The 27,776-nt window shown below is 44.6% G+C and overlaps 1 protein-coding gene across 2 annotated transcripts; it reads right to left on the reverse strand.

Annotated features, from left to right (window-relative positions):
- Positions 1-162: 162 nt before the first annotated feature.
- On the reverse strand, positions 163-27,270 carry NEK9 (NIMA related kinase 9). 2 transcript variants are annotated; one of them, XM_015631836.1, is made up of 23 exons: positions 27,005-27,270; positions 26,612-26,641; positions 25,668-25,845; positions 22,585-22,640; positions 21,665-21,735; positions 17,819-17,924; positions 14,762-14,893; positions 13,687-13,797; positions 13,076-13,140; positions 12,069-12,119; positions 11,139-11,331; positions 9,784-9,928; positions 8,595-8,795; positions 8,130-8,176; positions 7,157-7,312; positions 6,614-6,722; positions 5,923-6,084; positions 5,381-5,551; positions 5,109-5,168; positions 4,344-4,534; positions 3,949-4,113; positions 3,059-3,271; positions 163-2,672 (listed from the first exon to the last, which is right to left on the reverse strand). In XM_015631836.1, exons 1-23 carry the CDS (start codon positions 27,191-27,193, stop codon positions 2,550-2,552), a joined length of 2,925 nt encoding a protein of 974 aa, XP_015487322.1. In that variant the 5' UTR covers positions 27,194-27,270; the 3' UTR covers positions 163-2,549. The 2 variants fall into 2 exon arrangements, with proteins under 2 accessions (XP_015487322.1, XP_015487323.1); XM_015631837.1 differs by lacking the exon at positions 26,612-26,641.
- Between the last annotated feature and the right edge of the window lie 506 nt (positions 27,271-27,776).

Genomic DNA, 27,776 nt, shown 5'->3' on the forward strand with positions numbered 1-27,776 from the left:
ACTTTTTTTTTTAAACAGAGCAAAGAACCTAAGAGGCCTTTCACCCTCTTTCTATAAGCAAAATAATCAAAAACAGAATGCCACAAAACCAGATGACTGTATGCATATTTCCCTTTCCTCTCTTGGAAAGGAAAGACAAGAAAAAGAGTTCAAACACAGGAGTATGAGTTTAAACATTTATTTAAACAGAAATTCCAAACCACTCCACCCTTTAACCTTTCAAAGAAAGACAACGACAAACTAGTTTTCAGCCAGAGTGTCAGAGCAGGCATAAGTTGTGTTCCTCTACAACTCAGTAGCAATACTAGCAGGAGACCAACATATATGGAGCTAGCACTGCGAGAAGGGGAGAAGTAAAAAGGGTTTGAAACTGCTCAAAGGCACTTCAGCCTGCCTGCCTTTCTGTTTTCAGCCCAAGACAAAGGTGCTACCTTTAAACTGCTTTTTTTTTGTTGCATAGCTGGTTGGTGTGAAATCTGTGGTCTGTAACAGGCACAACCTGGATAGCGTGAATCCTCTAAGGCACATATGAGATTGTGGAGCACAGGGCATCGTCTGTCAGGAGCCCTAATCCTCCACTAGATCCAAGGGGAATCCAGTCTGTGCACCTAGCTTCCCAACTGCAGAGCATTGAGAAATGAGGATAGCAGTGCACTGCAGGAGAGCGACTCTCATCAGCTTGGTGCTTGCTTATTGGACATGGCTCAGGCTCATCTTTTCAGTCCTCAAAGGCACTGTTGCATGCAACCAACGACCCTCAAGCTGGGACCCCGACATGAGAACTGGCTCCAATGCACGTGGGGGAAAGGAGAGCAGAGTCACAAGGGCAAACAAGCCTGGCTGTACCAGGGCACCTGATTCTCACCACCTGCCAGGAGGGCTCTCCTCCTGCCTTGCTTTTGGTAGCAGTGGACAGGCACACTGGAATGATCCTTGCCCTGGACACTGCATTGGGAAAACAGCACTTGATTCAGCTCCCAGATACTAGCAATAGGCACCAAAGAAGTATTTAAGGAGCATTATGTTATGAGCAAATGGTTTGGCATCCACCTCTAGAGACAAATGGGGAATGCTGGATTCCCCAAACAGTCTCTCAAAAGAAGTCTGTCAGAGGTGATACAACATCCACCTCCAGTAGACCTAAGGCAATTCTAGTAACATGCCATTGATGGGGATCATTTAAGCCTCATGAAATCACAACCCCATTCTAACAGCAAAGATGAGAGAAGTTAGGACTCCTTGGAGGTGCCATGTAAGGCAGGGGAGGCTAGCTGCTCCCAGGGATCCTACCAATCCCATAAGCTTTTCTTCAAAGACAGTTTGCTAATAAATTTAAGGGGAATAAAATTAACCTCATTCTCTAACAGAAAATGAGTAAATCTTGAGCATCAGACCATGCCTCTTCCCATCTCCAATTTTCTTGGGAAAGCTTCTCACTTCTTGAAAGAAGGTGAATTCCGGACTGAGATTTGATCATTCATGGTCTTTGGGGAAGGCTACATCCTGTGACCACAGCAGTAGTGACCTATTCTGGGTAGGAAATGGCATTCCAGCTTCATAGGAACACTGAGTGGAAAAACACAGATTTTTCCCACACCCACACAGAGTGTAGGCACAGGGACTGAGGAGAACAGAAGCCAAGCAGGGAGCAGCTACAGGCTTATGCCAAGAAACCAGAAACTCTGGCACCCAAACCAAGTTGAACAGCTGGAGCAAGAAATGGGTAACTTAATCTGAGGCCCAGATGCTGGGCATCTGGTTGGGAGGCAGGTGCTCTGAAATCAAGAACTACAGATCCAATCTCAGACAGTCCCCACTACTGCTACAGGAAACACCTGTTTTACTCATCTCGGTGCATTGCCTGGAAGTTGGAAAGCCCTCGGCACCCAGAATAAAGCCTTCAAACTCTGTCTATACAGACCAGTGGACACAGCCATAAGGCCAGAAGCTATGCCTTGAGGCCAGGGACACACTGTCTACTATAATCTCCCTAAGGGGAACATCTCCACTGCCTCCAGAATGATACATTCGCTGGTCCCTCTGTGCCTGAGCAGAGGGAAGCAGCCTCACCGGCGGGGCCATACCCTGTGGTAAGGAGAGGATCCTAGTCCTTCACCCCTCTGAAGTGAAGGTGGTGAGTCTTAGGGTTCAGCCAGCTTCAGTACAAAACATGTTTCCTCCTCTCATCTAGAGATGCAGTGATGAATACTGGGGTCCCAAAGGCAGCTCCCAGGAAACAGTGAAACAATGAAAGGGCCACAAGCTGCTGCTGGAGCCATCGCCATAATGGGGCCGTTCTGCCTCACGTGCAGAATTGACAGATAAGGTACAAAGAGGAGCTGCTGCTGTTTCAATCACTGAGCTGGCCTAGAGCTCAAGGGCCCTCCCCCTCTCAAACTCACTCCTAGTTCATATCAAACGTACATGGGTGCTGCTCTGGAGCCTCCGGCCTCGCTCCTTGTCTGCGAGTGACCTGACGCCAGAAAAGCCGCTCTCTGCATTCGGTTAGTGTGCTGTGAAGTTAGATGGATCCCAGTGGGCTCAGGAGACTAGAGGTTGGAGCGGCACGAGTCCGTTCCCAGGAGACACCAGGAATCTGAATCCACATCAGGTTTCGGATCCACTTCCATCTCCTCTTTGGTTGTTTGTGTTCCTTTGGAATGAACCTTCACCTGTAAAAACATACAGCAGTTACCCAAACAGTGCCAGAAAAGCTAGAAGCTGCACAAGGCCCAGTTTGTATTCTCCACAGCCATCTGTGACTCTTCACAACATCTGACTCCCCATCCCTTCTCATCAGGTGAAATAAAGGTAAATCCCACATCCCTCAAAGAGTGGGCTGTCCTCAGAGGAAACTTCTTGGTTTCATTCCTGTTTTGCTACTGTCAGAGCCTGCATCAGCAGCTTATACAAGAAACAGGCATCCTTCTTAGTCCCACCAAATTCTGCTTTGATAGAGATGGCTGTAAAGAGCTGCTTCCTTGTGCACAGCCTCCACAATCTGCAGGAGCATGGTGAGCCCTGAGCATGGATGTGCACCCAGATGATGGATTCTCACCTGCTGCATTTCCTCCATCCTCCTGCAGAACCGCTGGAGTTGGGCACTCAGACGAATGGTTTCCTGCTGCAGCTTCTTCTGATCATCCAGACACTGTAAAACCAGGCCTCGGAGGTGCGTCACCTCCACTTGCAGAGCACTGCACACACAGCCTGCACCAGGAGATGCATCCTTCCCTTCACCACATGGTAAGGTTGGACTCAGGCAAGTAGGCTGCAGAGGCATGGAAGTCAGGCCAGGTTTGAGTGCAAGGCCAGGAGTTGTATATACAAGAAAAAAACACGCCCAGAGTGTTACCCCAGCTTATTCCCCGAGTTGCCAAACTTCTAGCGGGCAGGGTCAACAAGCTACTTTCTCTTTCTGTCTTCTGTACAAAGCCACTAACTTCCTCCTTTTCCTGGGAAGGTTGTTCCTGTCTTCCTATCACCAAAATCCATCCAGTTTACCCCCATTTCCCAAAGCATAGGATCCATGCCTCCTTTTGGGACAGAAAACTTCTAGAGTTAGGTAGTCTCACAGGTTGTAATTTCTCATTAATTTTCTGTATCTATTCTACTTCCTATCTCACAACAAATTCTGCTTTCCAAATTTCTGTTTAGTGCTAGGCTTCTGAGCCCCTGGCTTCTCTGTATTTTCCAATTGCAAAATACACATTTTCCCACGGAACTGATCTCATTACTTTAAATCTGACCAAGAATCAGCTTTGTGTTCTAGATCCTTGGCAATTTTTCTCTTTGCAGCATCATCTATGATTATCACCAGCCCTCTTTTCCTTGTCCAGATGAATTAAGCTAATCCAACAGTCTCTTCTCAGCTCTCCCCATAATTCAAACATTGCCATTTATGGTGCCCAAGAGCTTTTAGCCAAGCATTCACTTATATAACATTACCCAGGGCTCTGTTTTGGGCTTGTTTAATCCAACAGGTTCCTCAGAGGCCACTTTGAGTCCTTGAAGTTTCTGGTAAGGAAGAGTCTCCTTCTCAGGCTCCGAAGATGCCATGCTCAGAGGAAAGGGGCTGTCAGGCATGGGGATGAATTCAGCATTCTCCAGCTCCTGGATACACAAAAGCAGCTCTGTCAGGCCTGCCAACTTCCTGCAGGTCATTTCATCTTCTCAATCAATGCACCAACACCCTCTTGTGGTAAAACAGGCAGCGGGGCCATAAGAGCTCTGTGACACATGGCTCAAAGAACCTATCAGAGTATCCCTCAAAGATGGAAGGGGCCACCCAGTTTTCCCGACCTAGATCCCCATTTTAAGACACTTCTGAGAAACCACATTACCTTCCGTAGCCAGCCAGGGCAGGAGCTGCTGTCAGCACTGTTGCCTCCCTTAGCTTCTGTAGTGCTGATCCAGCCCCCCAGCTCACGATCTGCTTCCATGGTTCCCCGAAAGCCTCCACTGGGATTGGGGGTTTCTGCTTCCTGTTCATTATCCTCTTCTTCTCCTCCCCCAGTTGTGCAGCTCTGAGGCACTAGCAAAGAAAAGAGAAAACTGTATACTTTTCCCCACCTCTACTATTCCTGTTGCCAAACCCTAGATGGAGCAGAGAAGATGCATAAATTTGTACTGCATGGTCACAGTGAGAGCACATGCTAGCATTATCTCCCTCAGCAGTTTAGCTCCTAACACTCCCTGCAGGCCTCTCCACAAGGACTTGTGTGCAGCAGTCTTTTGCAGTTTCTTGGCCCCAGGCCTCCCACAAGTCCAAGAAACTGGATTCAATCTCTCCAGAAACTGCCCCCATAGAGCCCCTTCCCACATCAGCTCCCTTCAGGGAATTCCTATCAGCTTTTCCTTGTCAAATTGAAGTTCCTCAACTACAAAGGCCTCCCTGTGCCCATGCTGTTTCTCCTCTGTTTCAGTTGTTGCTTCCTCAGGTTTGGGCCAACCCTTCCCATGCATGGCACCAACTAGATTTCTTCCCTTTGAGCTCTCCTGTGAGGCCTTTCAAACACAGAGAAATCATGCTGCAGGACCAAACTTCATCCACTCAAACTGACCACTGAGTGGACTTAAACCAGAGCTCCCCAGGGCAGGTTACTTACCGGTACCAATGGACAGACCACTGCTGTTGGATCGTATTGTTTTGGAGTTCAACACCTTTTCTGCAAGGAGAGAAGCATGCTTCCAGTTAGAGTGCCACACAGAAAGCAGGATAACTCCTAAAAAGCCAGTGTTGCAGGCCTATGGCTCAGAGCAGCTTGCCACATTTCCCCCAGAAATATGGCCTGTTCTCAGACAAGATTTACGCTTGTCTGGCAAAATAATGTATCATCATAAACAATATCCCAAAACTACATCCTACATTTACACTTACCAACAATGATGATGGTGTGCCAGCCACGGCACGACAGGTCTGGAACATGATGCAATGATCCAAATATTGGCCGAGGCCACGAGGTACAAATATCTGAGCCATGAGCTCTCTCAGTTGATGTCATTGCCAGACGTCCGTTCCCACCATTACCCCAGGCAAAGATATGGTTGTCTGAGGAGAGAGAAATTCAGGGGTTCAGTTCCCTCCCTCCTTCTCAGCCTGCAATTGCTGTAAGAATCAGTGTTTCTGCTGTAACTACTATCCCAAAGTATCTAATCTACCAGCTCCATTTTGACAGTGGGAGTACAAACCAATAACAAACCTAATGGGCAGCCACCAAGTCAGTACTCTGCAGCCTCAGGGACAGCAAATACTTGGGGCTGCACGGGGGCGATTAACAGGACAAGATGGCCCCCGTCTAGGAAGATTTCTTTAGCACTGTGCTGTGGGGCTGGTAAAAGAAATGATCAGTGGGAGACAGTTAACCACTCTGCAGATGAAGTTTAAAGTAACCCACCGCAACTTGGCAAAGACCCACTCACCGTCAGTAGCAGCTATGGTGAATTCATCTCCACATGAAACCCTGATCACCTGCTTACCCCCCAAGGGGCCTCCCAGCAGGTTTATTCCCAGGTGCTTCTTATAGTCCCCAACACCAAGCTGTCCGCACTTGTTGGAGCCGAAGGTCAGCAGGCGGCCTCGCTCTGCGAGGAGGAAGGAGGACACAGTCACAGCAAGGGCCCATCTCTGCAAGCAGCCATGCATACAGAGCACAGGCAGCAACAGCCCATGAACAAGAATGGCTCTGCTGAGCAGACAGCCAGGCTGGAAAGGGACAGCACCAGCCAAAAGGAATGGCTTTAGTCTGGAAACACCTCTCCAGTTCGTCTCCAACTGCTTCCCTTTTCTGATGCTGGGGGCTGGGACTCACAGCTCTCTGACTGATACCGCTTGGGCAAAGCCTAAGTGGATCATAAATGATTGCTCTGCTTGCCCAGAGCATGATTCTTCCCAAAACATTTTTTTTCTCCTTTAAAAAAACAGGAAGACTGACATAGCTGCTTCAGCTGGCCAGGAAACAAGACTGCTGAGAAACAGGAATCCTGAGTTCCTGGCGCAGGCATGAACCTTGCTACCGAGAGCAAAACCCCCAGTGTCAAGGGCCAGGCTGAAAGGGCAAAGTTGATGTAATGTAATTCAGCAACCTGCACTCTTACTACACAAGGCTCTCACCATCAATAGAAGCTGTGTGTGTCTTCCCTGGAGAAATGGTACGGATCTTGTAGAAGGACAGCTGCTTGGCCAAAGTAAGGGAAGTGGCGTATGGCACCTCACAGTATGTCTGACAAAAGATGTGGGTAAGCACAGGGTGAAAAAAGTCACACATTCATCAGCTAAGACCTACTCAAGCAAGTTCAGGTCTGACAACAACACTAAACCTACAGTTTAGGCTTAATGGACCAAAAGTCAAGGTTTTAAGACCTAAGACAGTCCTAAAACAAGTATGATAAAAAACTGCCAAAATCCATACCAATCTGGTGACTGGGTAAGTCACCAGAGCAGCTCACTCTGTTTCACTACCTCAGATCTGACATAAGCCTACAGGGCAGACAGAACACTGAGGAACAAATTGCCTCTTCCCTTAATCTCCATCCATTGTCTTGACTGGAATTAAAGCATTGGCACAAAGCTAAGGAACAGTTTGACACAGAACTTCAATTTCCCCGTATACTACTGCTTGCTGGTATTTGGAGCCAGAGGTGCAAATGCACTTACATCATGATTGATTATCCCTGATGTGCACTGATTCAGGCCCAGCTTGTTGAACTCGTTGAGTCCACATGCCAAGACTTTGCCTGTCTGGGTAAGCAGGAAAGTTCCATCACAGCCACAGTGAACGGACACAATGTTTAAAGTCTTCGGAACATCCACCTAGGTGGAAGAAATATATCCTAAGAAAATAAAAATCCCAACACCTATTACATGGAAGCTGGCACATGGAAAACATATGAGGGTAGAGCAAGTAGCACAGCTAGTCTGGACACTATCAATAGTCAATACAGTTATTTTGAATGAAGGTGTAAGAATACCATAAAGACTGTAGCATATGGAAACTCTGGTCACAAGGCCAATATTCAAGGCAGACACCAGTGACCAGCACAGGAACCTGAAATATGATGCACAGACAATCTGGCAAACACCAAACCCAGTTAGGTGAAGGGGGCTGGGTTTGTGTCTGTGTTGTGTGGGTGTGATACTGTGTGATCACAGATCTTTGGCTTCCAGACACATCCTTACTTGTTTCTAACCCCCAGTGGGCTGGAATACTCCAGTTACCTCAGTACTGTATTTCAAGAGGGTTTTATTTTCAACAAATCTTTAACTCGTTATATTACATTCAAAGACTCGCAGTAGTTGCACTGCTGTGAGTTTCCTCTACAGACCCAAGGTAAGCTATTTGGTATTTATCATTATGATTTCTATAACATTAGGCTGGCATTTCCAGTTCCATTATGGAAATCAGAGCAATAAAGCTCTAAGCTACAATGCTGTCTGGTTTGTAAGTGGTATGACTCTGCCATGATCTCTAGGAGAGAAACGAAGCAAAATGAAGTGAGGAAGTTAAAACCCTTGCAAACTCTATAATATCTCAGAAAAAACACCTGAGCCTCAGAGAGATAGCATTTCCAAACAACAGCCAATTTGGATTTATGCCCTTGCAGATCTTGAGAAGTAGTCACAGCCCTACCTTCTGAGGGGTGTAGTGATCTTCTTCTGAATCCAAGCCCAAGCGTCCTGCATCAATGAAAATCCTGCGGTTAAAAATGGCCTCACCAGGAGTCCGTATCTATGAACTGGTATTGTCTCTCCATAGTCCCAACAGAATCTCCCTACAGAACTAGAACCTCCCTGCTCCCCTATATCCATCATTGCCCACCAATCCTCAAGGGAATTCAATCCCACTCACAGAACCATCGCCCTACGCACAGGGAATCCAAGTGGCACCCTAAAGCTTTCCAAAGTAAAGTCCTAAGGCTTCAATCTCCAGTTCCCCTTTTTAACAAGGAAGGAAAGTCCCAAAGAAACAATGGTTTTTGCCCCCAGGGTATGTACCAGGCAGCCCTCACCCAGGCCCTGCATTACACACCTGCGCCAAGCCACTTTCTGGCAGGCATGTCTCAGTGTCTTTAGGGTTCAGGGACACTCTACCCACCGTACTCTCCACAGCCCCATGTGTAGACTTCTCTGTTCCTGGTTAGCACTGCCACATGGTTATCTCCACATGAGACCTGCTCCACAGCATTGGTAAGAAAGAAATCCAGCTGCAGGGGCTCAAGCACCTCAGAGCCATAAGCCTTGTCAACGCCAATGCATCCATAATAGTCTGAGCCAAAGGCATACACCTGGCCTTCATCTGAAGACATAAGGGAAGCTTGGTCAGCATACAGGACTCATGTTAGGCTGCATATTAACCTCTTAGGACATGGTCAGAGCAATTTCTTTTCTGAAATCATCCTCTGTAGTGCAGCAGAATGTCATCAGGAGACTATGGAATCCTTTCTTGTTCATGTTAAGATGGATCTTACATGACAACCTGCAGCTACTTCAGTGCCAAAAAATCTTTGGTTGAACCTGCCAATTTCTTTAACAGTAACCCACAAATTGATTCTGTGGCTACCTAAGTCACTCCCTCCTCAAAATAACCACCTGAGCTTTCTATCAAATCCCTGTCTTTTCAGCACTGACAAAATAAGCTTGAAACTACCTTCTTGAGAATCACTTCCATGGGTAAAGCGAGAGAGAGTCAGATTCTTCTGTAACAGACAACACCACACCTAACACTTCTAAAGTATGAGCAGGTCTAGAACCAGAGACAGCTACCAGATGTCAAGCATTCTGAATTAAACAGCAAATCCTAGATACACATTCTATTTCATCACTGGGTGATTATTTCCCCACACAGTCCAAAGAAAGTTTAGAATATTCTCAACTTCAGGCTTCAAAGTTTCAGTACAAGCATGTATGGAGGCAACCCATGCACTGATAAAAGCAGAGACTGCACAGACACATGGATTTGTGGTCAACACCCAGCTTTATCACCAATAAGAAGCACATCCTTAGCAAAATCCCATCCTTCTTGGGAGTCAAAATCTTCCTCTGTGTAATAATGTTTATCTATCTCAAATGTTGAGATATAATCTATCCCAAATGTAATAATGTTGGTACTATCCTCAAAAATGAGGGAGGAGTAACATATGGGGCTTTCTCCTATGTTAGTACAGCACAAAGCTGTACTAATCTGATGGTGAAAGCAAACACCTCCAACAGCTCAGCAACTTGAAGGGACTTGTCAGTGCCTACACATCCATAATAGTCTGAGCCAAAGGACTTCCAGCTCTCACCTGTGATGCACACTGTGAAATCATCTCCACAGGACACCTGACGAATGGCTTTTCCCTGAAGCTTCTCAACATGCTTTGGCTGCCGGTAGGAAGCTCTGTCTCCATGTCCCAGCTGCCCGTGCAACTTGGTGCCCCCCTGCATATTCTGCAAGACAGAAACACCTGGTGAGGTTACATTTCTACAATCCCAGAGATAGTGTCAATAGTTAACAGCTCCTTGAGCAAACAACAGAAGACTGCAAGGAAGCAAGAGAAAATGTTCTGTCTGCTCTCAGGAAGGGACTGCTATCTCTGTGCATATAGCAGGCAGCAATCTCAATGGCAGCACAGGCTTTCTGGCAGTGATGCACTAACAAAGAGTTATCCAGTCTCAGGTCAGCAGCTGGTAAGGAATCCCTGTTCCTCTCATCTGCCAGGCTACTGAACCTGCTCCCTGCTGCAGGACTGAAATTCATCCTTCAGCTTTTTGAACTACTTTTCTAAATCCTAATGGCTGTAAAGAAATGCATAATCTGAAACAAATGTCATTGAAATGGCCTGACACAGAAATTATACGGGATAAACAAAACAAGCAGTGTTGAAACTAAAACTATTAAGAGCCAGCTGAAAGTTTTTTTCAGCTGAAAGTTCCTTGCAGGAACATCCAGCAAGTTACTCCAAATTATTCTCCTCCTATTTGGATTTACTTCCTTTCTCACTGATTTATCTTCCAATCTGTTTTAACAGATTCTGTATAATCAATATAAAAACCCAAGGAAGCCTGGAGATGGAGAACACCTCCATGTCACGGACCATCTAAACATGAGAAAACTGAATTTGATTACTTAAAATGCATTATATGCTGACCTTTTTTATTCACTTTAAACTATTCCAGAATTTCCACTCATCATAAAACACAGAGTTGTTTAGCATGAGATCCCTCTGCTTTCAGAAGCAAGTTGCCCTGCAGATGACAACTGTATTACAAAAAGGTCACTCATCCCTCCCATTCTGATTGTGAAAATACAAAACCCAACAGAGAATCACTGAGTCTCCACTGGACATCTAGTAGTCAGGAATGGAATGAAGAGATGTTTGACTCAGTGTTTGGGCTGGTAAGACCACCATCTACAAGCCTCAAGTGCCCAGCAAGCCTCCAAGACACTTACTGTCGCAATCAAAAATGTCTCCCAGAAACAGCCTTTGAGAGACCTGGGTCAGCCCCAAATCAGACAGCCTCAGTGTCCACTGCAGTCAGATTTCTCCCTTTCCAAGCTTCCTGCCCATCTGATTCAAACAGGCCCATGAACAATCAGCAGTAGATGTGAACCCTCCTTTCCCACTCTCACCCACTGCCTGCAGTTTGTCTCACTTACCACCCAGGTGTAGAGCTCCTTCTCCACTGTCACCACAGCAAAGTGAGTGTTACCAGCACACACCTGGCGTGCACTGCAGCCACTTTTGATGGCATCCAGCTTCTGGGGGGTGGACTTACCACCGCCCCAAACGTACACCTCACTTGTGCGTGAAGTCACCACTGCAATGGGAGCTTCATTCATGGTAGTTGACCTGCACAAGACCCCCCAACAAAACACACATGCTTTAAATAATGAGTATGCATTCCCTGTCATCACCCATTTTCCTGCTGTTGTCTAGCAGTTTCCTCTTCAAAACCATTCATGGTTTTTATTTTCAAAAACTGTTCTTCCAGCAAACTGAACAGCCTGTGAAAAGGGACAACTTCACCTGAGGTGCTCAGATAGTGTTAGTACTTCCAAGTTTATGAGGAAAAAATGGTCAAATTCTATCTAATAAATAACAGACAACCAGCTACACATGTCACAGAAGCTATACATGTCACAGTTGCTTCACAGAACAACCCTGCTTACAGGCTTGCTGGGGACTGTGTTGAACCTCTGCTATATCAGGTTTTGTAGAAGATATTTATATTAGTGCAATATTCATCATTCAGTTATATTCCTCCTGCTGAAGGGAGTCTGTGTGAATGGAGAGATCTACATTACAACTCAGATATGCAGGCTATAAAGATTACATACTCAGTAGGACAGATTAGAGCTGGATGGGACCTGCTGAGGTACAGCTCCAGCTATACAAATAAGAAGGGTATAAAAGGCAGAGTAAAACACTGGACAATAAGCATGCAACTGCTGTGTCAACTTTCTAGCATTCAGGGATCTTCTAAACTACACTATTCCATTAAAGTTGTCACAGCCTAACACTCTCAGTTCCTCTCTGGGGAGCTGTTCTCTCCATACTTCCTTTCAAACACATGTCTAAATAATTACCTTGGTCGCTTATTTGGCCCATTAAGCAGTGTGACTTTCTCTTCCATCTCCCTGCCAAGGGAGAAAAAGGATTTTAGAAAACAGCAACATTGCTCTATGCAATTTACTGACAAGCAGCACACTCAGACTGTTTTCCTTTCCAATAAAATGCTGCTGCCCCTTGGAGGAAACATGGCAGCTGTTTACCAGCTCACAGCAATACACAGTAAGTAGGGCAGAAGTAATGTACCACACAGCTAACAAACTTCTAGAAGAGCTGAGGACAACAAACTCTGTCTGTATGAAAATGCTGCCAACCAATACCCACATTGCACAAGAATAACTTTCAATGGCTAAATATTATCAGGATTTGGGCTTTTAGCAATGCATACAGCAAGACAAAACTCAAACTCTGCTGATCACCAAGCAAAACAGTATTGGTATAAAGGACTAAGTCTGTTGTTCTCAAATAAACCAATGTGGAATAGAAACAGCCCAGAATTATTGTCCACCTTTCATGACAAGATAGTGTGTGCAGGCTGATGGTCAAACTAAGCTAAAATGGGCTACTTCCAATGCAAGTCTCTCCCAAAGAGGGAGGCAACAAAAGGAAAAAGTGAGGGTCTCTATACTGAATGATCCACTCATTTTGAATATATATATATATTCAAATATATATATATTCAAAATGGCTTTTTCCAATGACTGCAACAGGATCTCTGTGACTCGTCATTCACAGAAATCTGAAGAGTAGAAAGAAGCATTCTTCAAAGAGTCTCAGAATGGAATACCTCAAGGTTCTCAATACAACAGCTTCTAGGGATGCAGAGACCTTTCCCATGCACCAACAGAACATCAGATCAGAAGAAAAGACTGCAAAAATGCACTTTTCCCCTAAAGAGAATGAAGTAGTTAAATATCTGCCTCACATCAGTCTAAATTGACCTAAGGACAATGCTATGAAAGCACAAACACCCTCCTGTTTTCCCTGTCAGCCACCTAGGTTTCAGGCACAACCATACAATTACCTCCTGCGTTTGCTGAGAAGGGGATGTTCAAGCAATTCATCTGCAGTGGGTCTCTTTTCTGGGTTCTGAAAGAAGGAAGCAACAAGTAATTCTCTGGGAAATATTTATCATCTACAACAAAATCTTGAGCCAGAAGACCTCATTGAAGCCTGTAGGGACTTCCTTCAAAGGACTTGACTCCCTTCAAATATTTGGAGTGAATAGGGATAAATACCACAGATGTGCAGAAGGGACTTGCATGCTCCAAAGGTATTAATACTATGTTTGCTTTCAATGAATTAATTCCCTACAGAAAGCCAGAGCCTTAAGAGACTATTGAGATGATGCTCCTATCTCCAAAGCGCTGCATTAAAAAATAATTGCTTCTACCAGCCCATTAAATACTTGTGATCAGAGTAAACCCAGCACACCTCCAGAGCCTGCAGGACTGAGACAAAGCTTTCAGAGGACTGGAGAAAGCCCAAACTTAGTGATGCCTCGGGCCTCACAAAAATTACCCTGCATTAACAGTTCATATACTGAAATAAGCATGTCATTCCCCTTCACCTCTGAATTCCATAGCTGAGACAGCTGGGAATGGATATTTGAAACTTTTAAAGTATTTCACCAACCTGATCAAGGCAGGAGTTCACCATCTGGATCAGCTCCCAGGAGTAGACAGTGGAATCAACCTCCATGGCACGATTTCCCTGTACAATCTTCACACAAAGGTTCAGGGGATTCTAGGCAGAAACCAGAAACCAGCCATAATGGAACTAAACTGGAAAACATGTCCAATGGGGAGAGATGCTATAGGCCACCACTATTTTCCTCCTCCATCTCTGATCAGGACACACCCCTCTTCTTCCCTGCCTAGCAGGTTCTCCAGAAATCTAGTAACAATTCCTGCAGAAATGGTACCTCTGATAGCTAGGACTTAGTGGCAACATCCAGCTTTTCACCAAATTCTCTAACGGTGCAGGGCGAACAGGCTTCTCTTTGCATGAAATCTCCTCTGCTGGACATTGCCATTAAACACAGCGCAGCAACAAAGCTGCTGAGGACTCCAGAGCCATCACTGGAGAAAGCCAGGAAAGGATGATATTTTCACACCTTCTGTTTCAGGGTTACAAAATCTTCCACAACTAGCAGCTTTTCTCATCACATGGCACAAGGTAGCAAATCACATGTCAGCTAGCAATGCTCCTTTCACCCTCCCTATGCCAGTTTGACCAGGCTTCTCTCGCCACCAAGCTTTGAGAAAGAGTAACAGCATTAGATCCTGTGAAATCTGAAGGCCAGAACTATTTGCCACAGATGCTACACAGAAGATTCACAGCTAGTAATGCTAAAAGAGCAAAGAGTACATAATCACAAACTTCCTCCTAGTAGTGGAAAGGATACTTCATTCACAACCATGATACAAATTAGCACAGTTATTATTATGCATCTAGTAAACACAATCAGACAAGAGTGGGTTTGGCAGGAGTCCGATTGCTGCATGAAGGGAGAAGGGAAATCTGCACAAAGGGTAAGGGGAATCATGCAGATATTTTCTATGGCTATAGCTGTCACTCTCAGGCCACTCTTTTTTTAATTAGCAGATTTAAAAAAACAACTAAAGAAAAACAACTGAAGAAAGCAAAGTATGAATCTTAGGACAATAAAAAATAAGGTTATTCAGTCCATACTGGTTTGCAGACTTACAGTAGCATCAAAGGTCCTCTTCAGAGTAAGCAGCTCAAAGATGACACAGCCCACAGCCCAAATATCTGATTTGAAGTTGTATTTCACACCCTGGCAGAGTTCTGGGGACATGTAATATGGAGTTCCCACCAGCTAGGAAAAATAACATTTAAAAATCAGAAATGATCCAGCAGCCTTCAATTCAGGAGCTCTGTATCCATTATGTTCACACAGGACAGAGGCATTGATCTGATACAGCAGTGAAGTGATATACCTCCCTAATGTGCTGGAGGGACAAGAACAATAAGCACACTTTTTCCCCTGTCATCCACAGACCTGTCTGGCCCTGAGCTTCCTAAAAGATCCTAGATACCTCTCTTCTCATGTACCTACTTCTCACTAGAGTAATAGTCACAAAAACACAGCAAGGACTTTTCCCTCTCTTAAATATACATCATTTAGAGGTAACCAGGGCCTTATGTACTGACCAGGCATATGGAAACCATCACACAAGGTTGAAGAAAACAGGATCTAGCAAAGCTTCCAAATACAGATGCCAGACCTTAGCTATGGAGTCACTCTGATCACAAGATACTACCAGGACAAAGGCTGCTCTGTCTCAAAAGAAAAGAAGGGTTCCTTTTGGGTCAGTATGTAGAAAGTTGGCTTGAGTCCCACCCAAAAGGCTTTCACTTCAGAAGTGGACTTTCTTGAACAATTGTTTTGTGTAGAACAAACACCCCCACCACACAAAAAATCCAAAACCCTGCACATAAATACAAAGGCCTTCCAGGTACTGCAGAAGTAGTGGCTTAGCTCAAAGTCACAACAAGAAGACACAGAACAAACATGATAAAATATATAAGAACGAAGCTTCCAGATGAATGGAGCTCACTCCTTAGAAAGAAACTAGACAGCAAAACAAAATAAGACAGAAATTAGAAAAAGGAGAAATATTTATAGATGACCTCTTTTCAACTCTCTCAGCAAAGCTCCAAGAACTACAAAGCCTGCCCTTCATAAGACTCTGCAAGTACACTAGATACCTAATGGGCACATTCAGAATCTGCCATCTCCCTCCCATTTCCTGTTACAGAGCATGACCGCTACAGAGCTACACGAGTCCCAGCCATGGGAAGGTTGAGTAGCCCCAAGATTTTGAATATCACATAGAGGACTAGGACACTGCACCTAAATCTTTTTTAAGCAAAGGATAATGTAAGCCTTCTGTAAGACAGATATTTTCTGTATCTTCTTTGGTAAATGGTAGAACATGATAAATTAAGAAATCAGTGTTTAGTAAGCAAGATGTGAACATTCTACAAAATCACAATTTGACTGCTACAATTACAAATACTAACATCTTTTTCACTCATTTCCCAAAAAAATTACTTCCAGTCTGTCACTGGTCATTAGGTCACAAATTGAGTAACTACACCAGAGCATAGCCAGCATATAAAAATCAAAATATTGTTGAAAGTGTACAGTTCAAAATTTTTCGTATGTGAAAAAGGAAAAAACAATGTTTGCAGGCGTAGTAGGTATAGATGAATACAGACAACACAGGCAAAAACAAACCCAGAAATTCACAGCACAGATCAAACTGCCTTTGAAAGGCAGAAGGCCATGAAAAGTGTGATAAAACAGAAGTGTTTCAGCTGAAGCCCAGCCTAGCGATGGCTTTATGCAGTAGCCTTGAGTTCCCACTTACAGTGGAACTGCACAGTAGTGCTCATGTTCTGGAAGGGGACTGACAAGTATTTAACCACACATCCTAACAGAACACCAACACCTGGCATTCAACTGAATAATACAGCCTGGTAAGGGGAAGTGTGAGCTGGCTTGTGTTCCAAACTATAATAAAGGCCTTTAGCAGATAGGAACCTCAGACAATGTCTCCTTTTCCAAGCCTAACACTCCCCACAAATTAAAGGAGCTGATAAATCCAAGCTGAACCTTTTAGGTGCCTGCAATACAATTTACCCTGTGTCCTAACTGGCTGCAAAAATGTTTTCTGGCAGGGTCTGGAACAAGGCCAAGCTCAACAGCCTTCTGGTAGAATTCATCTCTCCTACAAAGCTTTGTCCCCCTTCAGGAACATTACCAATAAACCATACATCTGGTTACCATAAGAAGCATAAGTGCCTTGCTTGCTTCTTCACAATTTGCTTCAGAGCCTCAATAATAAAGAGATCTGAGACATGCCTATGGCACAGTGCAATGTCAGGCACACACATCCAAGCTATCTCAGATCCATCTGAGGAAAAATTTACCTGTTAGCACAGCAGCATGACAAAATTAATTTAATTTGTTAAGCTGGCCTTAACTAGCCCAGAGGGAGAGCGTTGTTCTGATGGGGCAATAATGCTGCCTCTGTCCTTCAGCTAGCCCTGCCTTCCTGTTACACAGATTCACCTTTAGAAGTACCATGCCTAGAGGAAAGAAGGGCAGTGCTCTCTAGCATAGCTATGCTAGCTCCGGTACAATTCTATTCCCATACTGGCACCTATCTTTAGTTTACTGCTGCTTTCTAGAGAGACAGACCTCCAAAAGGTAACCTGGGAGCAAGGACATCTGCAGGCTGCAACACATCAGCATATATGCCAAAATTAGTGAGACAGATAAAGTTAGGAAGTAAAGTTGTATCAAGTTGGATATCCAAGTAGTAAGTGACAGGACAAGAAGGAATGGCCCAAAGCTGCACCAGAGGAGGTTTACATAAAGTACCAGGAAAAATTTCTTCACTGAAAGGGTCAGGCATTGGAACAAGATGCCCAAAAAAGTAGTTGAGCCACCATCTCTGGAAGTGTTCAAAAAAATCTGTGGATGCAGTACCTGAGGACATGGTTTAGTGGTGCACACAGTGGTGCTCGGTTAACAGTTGGACTCAATGACCTTAGAGAGCTCTTCCAACCTTAATTCTATGATACCATAACACTGAGGAAAATTGAGGGGTGAGGGAAAGGAAAGTAACAGAAAACATGCAGCAAGAATGTAGAGTCCCTGGTCTTCTGCAAGGCATGCAAAGATGGAAGAAAAACACAACTCAGTTTGCACATAAAGATGGGAGATACTCACAGTCTCAGCCATAGAATACTCAGAGTTCAGCTTCTTTGCCAGCCCATAGTCTCCCAATTTAATGAGGTTTGCCTTGGTTAGAAAGATATTTAATGTCTTTATGTCTCTGAAACGAGAAAAAAAAATTCAAACACTCAAATATGCTTCCAGATTTCACAGTTTTCCACACATTACTATACTTTCCCCCCAAAATTAGCTACTTGCTACTCTGCCAGTACTCTGTCACACACACATACAGAGTTCTCCAAAAGCAATTTTGCCCCAAGTATCAGGGCAGTAACTGCAGTTATCCATGTTTTATCACATTCCCCACATAAACACAACACAGTTTCAGAAGCTGAGGCTCAGACACCTATGTAAAGGCCACAGATCAAAGATAGTTCTTTCCCCCCTCTCAGTTTCTTCTCATATGAAGGTCATTGAGCAGGTCTTATTTTTGCTAGTTTTATAAATAGACCTAAGCCAGAAGACGCTGAGCTCACTAAAAACGTAAGTGTAAGTATGAATATGTATGTATGCAAATATAAACACACACATGGAGGGTGTGAAACAGATGCCACTCTGGAACTTAAGCATAATGTCCTTACCCCTCAAGAAGAACTCTTTATAACATGACATAGGATTCTAGCCCATTAGTTGGCTGGGCTGATTGAGAAGGCTTTAGTCTAGGTTTGAAAGGGGAAGGAGATAAGACCAGGCTGGCTAGACATGAGCCTGTGGGCTTCATGCCAGTGTTGGGAGTGAAATCGATAGCACAGCTGAAGTGCATCTGCACCAATGCACTCAGTGTTGGTAACAAACAGGAGGACCTGGAAGCCTCTGTGCAGCAGGAAATCATGGAAATCGCACCACTGGAGTGCTGCAGTGCAGCTCTTCATAAGGGACGGGTGAGCAAGGACAGGCAGTGGGGTGGCTCTGTACCTTAGGGAGTGTTTCAACTGCACAGAGCCCAGGGTCAGTGACAATATGGCTTGGTGCCTGTGGGTGACAATCAGGGAGAGGACCACTCAACCAGGAGGAAGAGCCAGATTAAATTCCATAAGCAGCTGGCTCATATTTCATGATCACCAGTTTTTGTGGGAGATTTTAACCTGCTGGATGTCTGCTGGAAACACGACACAGCAGAGAAGAGGCAGTCTAGGAGGTTCCTGGAGGGTATGGAAGATAACTTCCTGACACAGCTAGTTATAAAGCCTACAGGGGCAGTGCCTGCTATTTCTGAACAAAGAAGGACTGGTGGGAGATGCGGTGGTTTGAGGCCGTCTTAGCAACCACAAAATGACAGTTTTCAACTCTCAGTGAAGTAAGGAAGGGAGTCAACAAAACCTCTACACCTTGGAGTTCTGCAGGTCAGACTTTGGTCTTTTCAGGACATTGGTCCAGACAGAACCTTGGGAAACCGCTCTGAAAAACAAAAGGGTCTAGGAAGCTGGAAATTTTAGAGATGCAAGAGCAAGCTGCTGAAGAAGCTGGCAGCCTATGGCTTGTAAAAATGCACTCTTTTCTGGGTTAAAAACTGCCTGGGTGGCTGGGCACAGAGTGAGGTGGTGATGGGTGTCACATCCAGTTGGCAGTCAGTAACCAATGGGGTACCCCAGGGCTCAGTGTTGGGGCCAGTCCTGTTTAATATCTTTTATCAATTTTGGACAAGGGGATTGAGTGTACCCTCAGTCAGTTTGGAAACAACACCAAGCTGGGCAAGAGTGCTGATGGGCTGGATGGTAGGACAGGCTCTACAGTGGATCTAGACAGGCTAGACTGATGGGCTGAGGCCAATTGTAGAGGTTCAGTAAGGTGAAATGTCAGGTCCTGCACTTGGGCCACAACAACCCCAGGCAGTGCTACAGGCTGGGGGCAGAATGGCTGGAAAGCTGCTTGGCAGAAAAGAACCTGGGAGTGATGGTTGACAGCAGCTGAACGTGAGCCAGTGTGTGCCCAGGTGACCAAGAAGGCCAGTGGCATCCTGGCGAGTATCAGGAAAAGCATGTCCAGCAGGACCAGGGCAAGGATTGCTCCCCTATAACTCAGCACTGGCGAGGCCACACTTTGAGTCCAGTTCTGGGCTGCTCACTGCAGGAAGGGACATTGAGGCGCTGGAGCATATCCAGAGAACAGCAACAGAGCTGGTGAAGGCCCTGGAGCACAAGTCTGATGAGGAGCAGCTGAGGGAGCTGGGGGTGTTTATCCTGGAGAAAAGGAGGCCCAGGTGAGACCTTATCACTCTCTACCACTGCCTGAAAGGAGGCTGCAGCAAGATGGGGGCCAGTCTCTTTTCCACGGTAACTGGTGACAGTTGTCACAAGAGGGAATACACCAGGAGAGGTTCAGGTTGGATATCAGAAGAATTTCTTCACTGAAAGTGTTGTTAAGCATTGGAATGGGCTGTCCAGGGAAGTGGTAGAGCCACCATCTCTGGAAGTGTTCAAGAAACAACTGGACATGGCACTTAGTGCTATGGTTTAGTTGACATGGTGGTGTTCAGTTGGGCTCTTGAGATCTTGGAGGTCTTTTTCAACTTTAATGATACCATGATTTTATGATGTACTATGCCCAAGAGATTGAAAGGCTGACGGCCACAAAAATGCTGAACTTCAAAACGGATAGAAAGCACTGTCTCCCAGACTGAGTAATATGTGTGTAGTTTCACAGATCAGCACAAGAGGCTGGAAATAGAGAGGAATCCCCTGCAGCATGATATGCTTTTCATGGCCAACACTTCATAACACCCTCTTTTCCTAACATACCATCAACAACTTCCCAGTGTAGATCAGGAAAACATCAAGTAAAGAAGCACTTTGCATTCCTCCACTTGGGGCATCGCAAAGTCCTGGGTCACTCTGACAATGTCTGTCTGCAGCAGAAGGAAATCACTGCAAACATTTAAATAATTGTTCAATTTGTTATTATGGAAGGATTTGGGGCCACACATATTCATGGTAAGCAGGAAATCACTGCAAAGCAGGACAGACCTGACATCTGCTTCAGGCCAAAAACTCAGGCACTACTTTGCTGAGTGTAGGCTACCAACCCCTCATTATCAAGGCTCACCAATTACTAAAGACTCAGAATGGCAGAGCCAGGATGCTATCCTACAGAAAACGCATCTGTACATCCTACATCCTCACGCAGCTATGCCCATAAGTTCCAGTACATGATCCAACTGTGCTGGAAGTGGCTGTCTACACGTGCAATACTTCCCAGAACATCATGGCCTTGAAACACATGTGAGACATGAAATTTACTGCTCCCAAACAGAAAAGGGCAACAGAAAAAGGTAATTACCTAGACATTAAAATCTCAGAATAACTGTCAAAATTACCCCCACAAGCTAACAGACTGAACTAGCTCCTTAACTAACAGGCCAAAGAAATAAGATTCAGACAAATGTAGGACAAATCTTCACATGTGTTGTATTAAAGCAATGGACAAATGCAAAGTCTTCATTACCATTAGCCTCCAGGAATTACAGAATGATGTACATTGGCTTGCAGCTATTAATTGTGGAACAGGTCAGAAGTACCTTTGGCCTGTGGTAAATGTTGTTCCTACCCACTTTAACAAATATCATTTACGTGCTATCGCAATAAAGGGCAAATTTACTTCCTTCCTACATGGATAAACTCTTTGTTCACACAGCTGCAGTTCCATTTTCAAATACAAGATTTCCTGCACATTTATCACACGACGGTTTCTAGCCCAATAAAAAAGGAATTCTTAACATCTCGCAGATCCTATTACACTTTGGAGAGAAGCTCAGTACCTGCTTTAAACAAAGAAGCAAAGAAATTCTTCACTCACTCCCATGAACTGCACTGGTTACCTCAGCTTTCTGCATGCCACACTTACCTGTGAAGAATTCCAGCTCGATGAATGCAGCTCACTGCTGATGCAATTTGAAAGAGATACCAAACCACCATCTGCATAAAGTAGGAATATAAGAATAATGTGAGGCTTGAAAAAAATTTTAAAAACCCACAAAACCCTACACAAGCCACAGCAAGAGGGCCTGGCCATACCATTTAAATGCTCTTTCAGGAGTATGAAAATTTTAGAATTTCCTGGTTTGCAAATATCTAAAAAGCATATTTCAATAGGTAGATTGTTCTACTTCCATTCACAGTGTCTGTCCTGAAAAGCATCAGAGATTCAGTAAGTGAAAAGACTGAAGAATGACAACTAATGACCACTTGGGAAACATCTACAGTTGTGCTCTCCAAAATATGAATTGGGACCATTACATACTCTCCATGAGCTAGAAAGCCTTAGAAGTCACTATATGAGACAGGTAAGGGTAATCATTAGTCAGCTCAGCATGCAGTGAAAACAGACAGCAAAAAATAAGTTTAAATAAAATAAAGACAGAAAAAGAAAAGAGTAAGACAGATTCAAGGAAATTACTTGAAAAAAAAATCCCCTACAAAATTATTAAGAAGGGAGAGAAAGAGAGAGCCCACTAGGAAGAAACACAGAAAGAGGTTTAAAAGTTAAATGTTTGCCAAGATGACAAGGTGAAGAAAACCAGCTCTCTTTCATTATTCCTCCCTTAGAATTATATACTGCTTGTAGACAGTTAAAAAGGAAAATAAGAAGTTTCAGATAGTCCATAAATGCTTGTAATATTGAACCAGGAGGATGCCAATCCCCAGATAAACACAGAATTTCCCCACCATCACAATGAAAAAAAATTGAAGAAATACTCAGATAGCCATACAGATCACCAGAACGTCAGGCCAGCCCCACTGACCCCTCAAACCATTCCAAATTACCTCTTCTTCAAATAACTTGTCTTTCTGTCGCAGAATCTTATCATAGAGGTTCCCTCCTGTAATTATAAATGAGTGAGAAAGACAGAGAGGTTCGTCTTAGTTAATGGCAGCAGTTACTCTGCTCAAGTGCTGCTGGGAATACTCAAACCCCTAAGAGATCTGGTCAATCACTATAGCTCTCTCTCAACATTCTTCACTTAAACTGGTCAGGCACTCACAAAATTAAGTTCTTCTTTCATCTAAGAATTTCAGTGGTGTATTTAAGCCTAAGCAGAGAAGATTCTTTAACTCTTAAATTCTTTAACGATTAACCCTTTAATACTCCCTGAAAAGCAAATCAGTAAGCTCAGCCAGCAGTCCCTACTTTTTTACTTATTTTTTGTAAGGGCTTCTTGGGGTATGTAAACGTGTATTAGCTGTACACCAAATCATGTGAGACTGTCGTGTTCAGCATTATATATACAAATAATACATTAAAAAAGAGAAAGAAAACAATCTTTAAGTCAGAGTAGTCCCTGAAAGCACAATTTACTGTCTTTTCCTACCTACTCCCCAGCTCTGACTGGCCTCTCCTTTATCTCCCCTGCCAAACACATTGGTGCAGAATTCACAAAGCACTGACAACAGCAGAACTAACAGAAGCCTGCAATCAGCAGAAATCTTCAGTGCACCACATGACTTCAAGACAGCAGACTGAAAATCAAGGAGAGTTAAAAGAAATGATGCTGGGGTCTGCAGGTAGAGAAACTCCCTGACAGATCAGCACTGATCGCAAAACTCTGATCACCTCCTGTTGCTATTCCAATTCCTAATTATCATATAGTATGTCCTAATTGTAATGGATCACCAGGACCATTCCCATGGTGCAAGACAGCTTTTGGCTGCATGATTTCCATGGGCCTGCCAAGTGGTAAATGTCCGAAACAGGCTGCAAGGGTTCCTTTGTTTACTTGAGGGACTTAATTCAGACTTTCATGTTAGGAAGGTTTTTCTAACTAATATTCCCTTCACTTGATTTCTTCTCATTCAGCCTTGCTGTAACTTCTCAGCATTTCTTTTTTCTGCCTTATGTTCACATTTACAAATTAGCTACAAACCACTCACAATTTAACCAAAGTATTTAGTTCTGCCTCTTCTTATCAATGTCTTTTCTAGCCACTCAGACTTTGCAGGCTTTTAGTCAACTGTGCTCTTCATCTCTCTTTTTTCCCCCATCTTTTTTGCAGCTTTCCTGAACCAAAGAACAGCATGATAGGTACTACACTGCCAAAATCCTACACAAGGAGACAAGTTAGCTCTTGACTCATATATCCAATACCATGCATATGAAACTCACTTTAATTTGGTATTTGTTTCATCTAATCACATCTAACCTCCCAACATAGGTTATTCTCTTTTCAATTACTGTATTCTATAGGCTATTTCTTCCCAAATATATTTCATTTGTATTCACTGATGTTATCCCATGGTAAATCCACGTCTTGCAGTACCATGATATACACATGGAACTAAAGGCAAATAAATCAATAACTTGACATCCTCCTCTGTAAAGTAGGGGCAACATTTACTGAAATTTGAAATTCTTTTGTAGATCTTCAGAAGAGACAAGCCAATTAAACAGTAAAATCTTTGGATTCTGAGGAGTGTCTGACAGTGACTAGTCCAGCCCTACTTTAAAAATTACTTACAAATTATCTTGGGCTTGTACACTGCAAAAAAAAAAAAAAAAAAAAAGCCAAAGGATCAACTATTAATGCACTGGCAAAACCACTACATGGAAGTCCAAACAAGATTTCCTCTTTCTCATGTCCCTTGTTCTCTACCATTCAGACACATTCAGGCAACACCAGCTATGCACTCATCTCTTGGTTATTATCCCAAAGCCAACAGAGGCATTTACAAATGTGCACAGACATCAATACTACGCAGCTTTTCTCTGGGCCCTCCAACAAATGTATAGCAGCCCCAAGCATGCAGTCTTTTCAAGGTAAGTAAGTAATTCACACAGAGAGAACCCCTAAAATAAAAGGTGCCTCAAAGAGCTAACATTCCTCTATGCTTGCACTGGACTCCACCCTCCATAAGAACAAAAAGCAGAGAAGAGAAACCAAGCTGCCAATCAGGGTGTCTGACACCCTTCAAAAAGAATTTGTACAACTCTGTTGTGTTCTCCAACCTGTTCCAGCGAAAGCAATCTGTTGTACAAGGTGATCACAACACAATGATAGCCTTTTCTAGCAAAAAATGCTTCTACCAATGAGCCAAGGCTTAACACAAGCCCTATACAAACACCAGATACTTGGCCTGGGGAGCTGTTCCACACACCCAAACAAGAACCAAACTGCAGTTCCAGGCACGTATCCTGTTCCAGCAGTGTAAGCTGTGTATGAGCTCCTCTTCCTGCCACCTAAGAGCAGCTGCTAGTCACAACCTCATTGCAAATCCTTCTATCACTCCATCTTAGCTAGGACTGCTTCCCCTGCCAACTCCAAACACCACCAACTGAGCTACTCTTGGATGGAATTTTAAAATTTTTTCCACCACCAAAAGGACCAGGTTTGTTATTTGGGTTTTTTTTAATAGTGAATGTAAAACCTGAAAGCAGAAGGCAGGAAAAAGTTCTGACTGCAGTATATCATGACATTTTTAAGCTCTGATTTTTAACTGACAAATTATAAACCTATGTAAATGACAGTACTGAAAAGACAGCCCCACTCTTTACTAGTAGAGAGGCCCAGACAGTCTTATGGTCTTTTCCCACTGCCCTCCTAAAAGAACACAGCAAGGTGCACTGTAAGTGTTTATCACCATTAACCCAATCCTCCCAGTGCAGCAGCCATTCAGAAAACTCAAGAAATCATCTACTGCATAGACTGCCCACTAACTACTGGGCTTCTTTTTTTAGCACCTGAGACACAAATCAGAAGGGTTCTCAGTCTCTTCCTCAGGAGCTGTGTAGCAGAATTCACCTCCACTCCTTTGCTCTCCAGATGACACCCCAGAAATACTTGCTGCAGGTTCTGCAGGAGGGTGTCCCAGACACATGGCAGCTGCCTGTTTACAAATAGGAGTAGGGATCTCACCATTACAGTACTCCAGCTCAATCAGGAGCGTGGTGTTATCCATGAAGTGATTGTAGTATGCGATGATGTTCTCATGCTGCAGCAGGGCCAGGATAACGATTTCGTTCAAAGCATCACGACGCTCCTTTTCTGACAGCCGGGTCAGGTCCACCTCTTTCCACACTACAAGTGAGTCATCCTGAAACACAAAAACATCTTTCAATTAAAAACACACAGTTATGAAGAGAACAGTATGTGCCTTTATAGCAGGAAATTAAAATAGCAGGAAAAGTAAAAGATTTTCCTGTCTCTTACAGATTTCAGATAAATATTCTTCACAACTTAAGTTTCGAGTTTTGTTGTTTGTCATTAGAAATAGTGATGGCCTGAAGCCATCTTTCTAGCTGGCCAACACTCACTCTGGGGGAAAAAATACCAAAACCAAAACACCAAACCAAGGTAAAGACACAGGGTTTGTTTCATTTCAACAGAAACTAAACATACTCCTGTTTAATAAAGGGAAACCATCGTAATTTAAATTCTGTAACTATAGGATATTGTACAAGACCATAAGCTGTTACAAATATTCAAAGGAGAAAGACTAAAGAAAAAAAAAAAAAAGAAAGAAAAAAAAAACAAATTAAAAAAAACCCAATAAGGAAACCAGAATGAATTTAGATTTAGTTTGCCTTTGTTAGGCACGTTGTCAGCCATGCTGTAAGTGATCTACCAAGTGAACAGTGTTCACTTACACCTGCCCAAGCCATGACACCTCAAGGCAGCCAGAAAAAAACTGAAGAACTTACCTTTAGAACTAAATCAAGCATTTTTTCCTTGACAGCCACTAAAACCACAACTACAATTGAACTGGATGGTATTAAACGAGTTGGGAGCAACGGGAGGACTGGCTTTTCATCCAGCCTCCCCTGATTACACTGAAATGCTGAGCATGTGAAAGAGTTTACCTGTATGAGATGCCCCCATGTCCTCTGTGACTGGAACAAAACACAGAAAAATGAGTAGTCTACTAGCGTCAGAAAAATATCCACATCTCCCTGCGAAACCTCAGGGGACCCAGAGACCGGCAGTGCTCAAATGTTACAAAACCCAGACCCCGCGCCCTGCACACTGAGGGCTGGAGCTGTCACTTGGTAGCGGGGGTGTTCCCAGAGCGGTGCCGGGGGCTGTCAGCGTCACCCCGGGGGCTCTCGGTCACCCCAGGGGCCGAGCCCTGCTGCGGCTCGTCAGGCACCGGCGCCCTCAAGCACGGCCCCCGCCCCTCTCGGAGCGGCCCCGGGGCCCCTTGGCGGGGGCGGCGGAACGGGGCCCCTCTCCCGCCGCCGGGGCCGCCTACCTACCTCGGTGCGGCGGTACAGGGTGGCCTCGCCGAAGGCGCCGCGGCCCAGGGTGCGGATGGGGATGTAGTGCAGCTCCTCCTGCTCGCCGGGCACGCCGCCGCCGCCGCGGGAGCCGCCCCTGCCCGAGGACTCGTTGCCGAAGTCGGAGCTGATGGAGTCGCAGTGCCGCTCGTACTCGCCCAGCGACATGGCGATGGCGGCCCCGCTCGGCCCGGCGCTCCCTCAGCGCGGCCCCGCGGGCTCCATGTCGGCTCCCGACGGCGACCCGGAACCGCTTCCCGCCGCTGCCGCCGCCGCGACCTCCGCGCTCCCGCCCCGCCGGGCCCGGTCCCCGCCCCGCCCGCCGCCGGGAGCGGGATCGGGAACGGGATGCACCGAGCCGCGGCTGTGCACGAATTCACTTCCCAGGAAGACAAGAGTCCAACGTTAGTTTCTTAGAAAGCTTTCAGGAATAAAGAACTGTCCGAAGTAACTGATTAGATCAAAAAAGTAATTACTGCTTATTATTGTTACATATGTTAATGTTTCTTTTTGCTTCGCCATGCTACACATAATATGCATTATAGAAAAATAATTGACACAAGGGAGAACACACACATGGATAATGGCCACGAGTGCACCCCAAGCACAAAGATCTGCTGGAGTAGTGAGAGCACATGCAGTGGATACACATTTCACACTGCTAATAAAGCACAGCCATCTCCCTTTCTGTGCCACTCACAGTCCATTGATTTTCTCTCTGATGAAGAAATAAACTAAAAGCTTCATAAAT

This window comes from Parus major, chromosome 5 (genome assembly GCF_001522545.3).
Source record: "Parus major isolate Abel chromosome 5, Parus_major1.1, whole genome shotgun sequence".
Classification (NCBI taxonomy): domain Eukaryota; kingdom Metazoa; phylum Chordata; class Aves; order Passeriformes; family Paridae; genus Parus; species Parus major.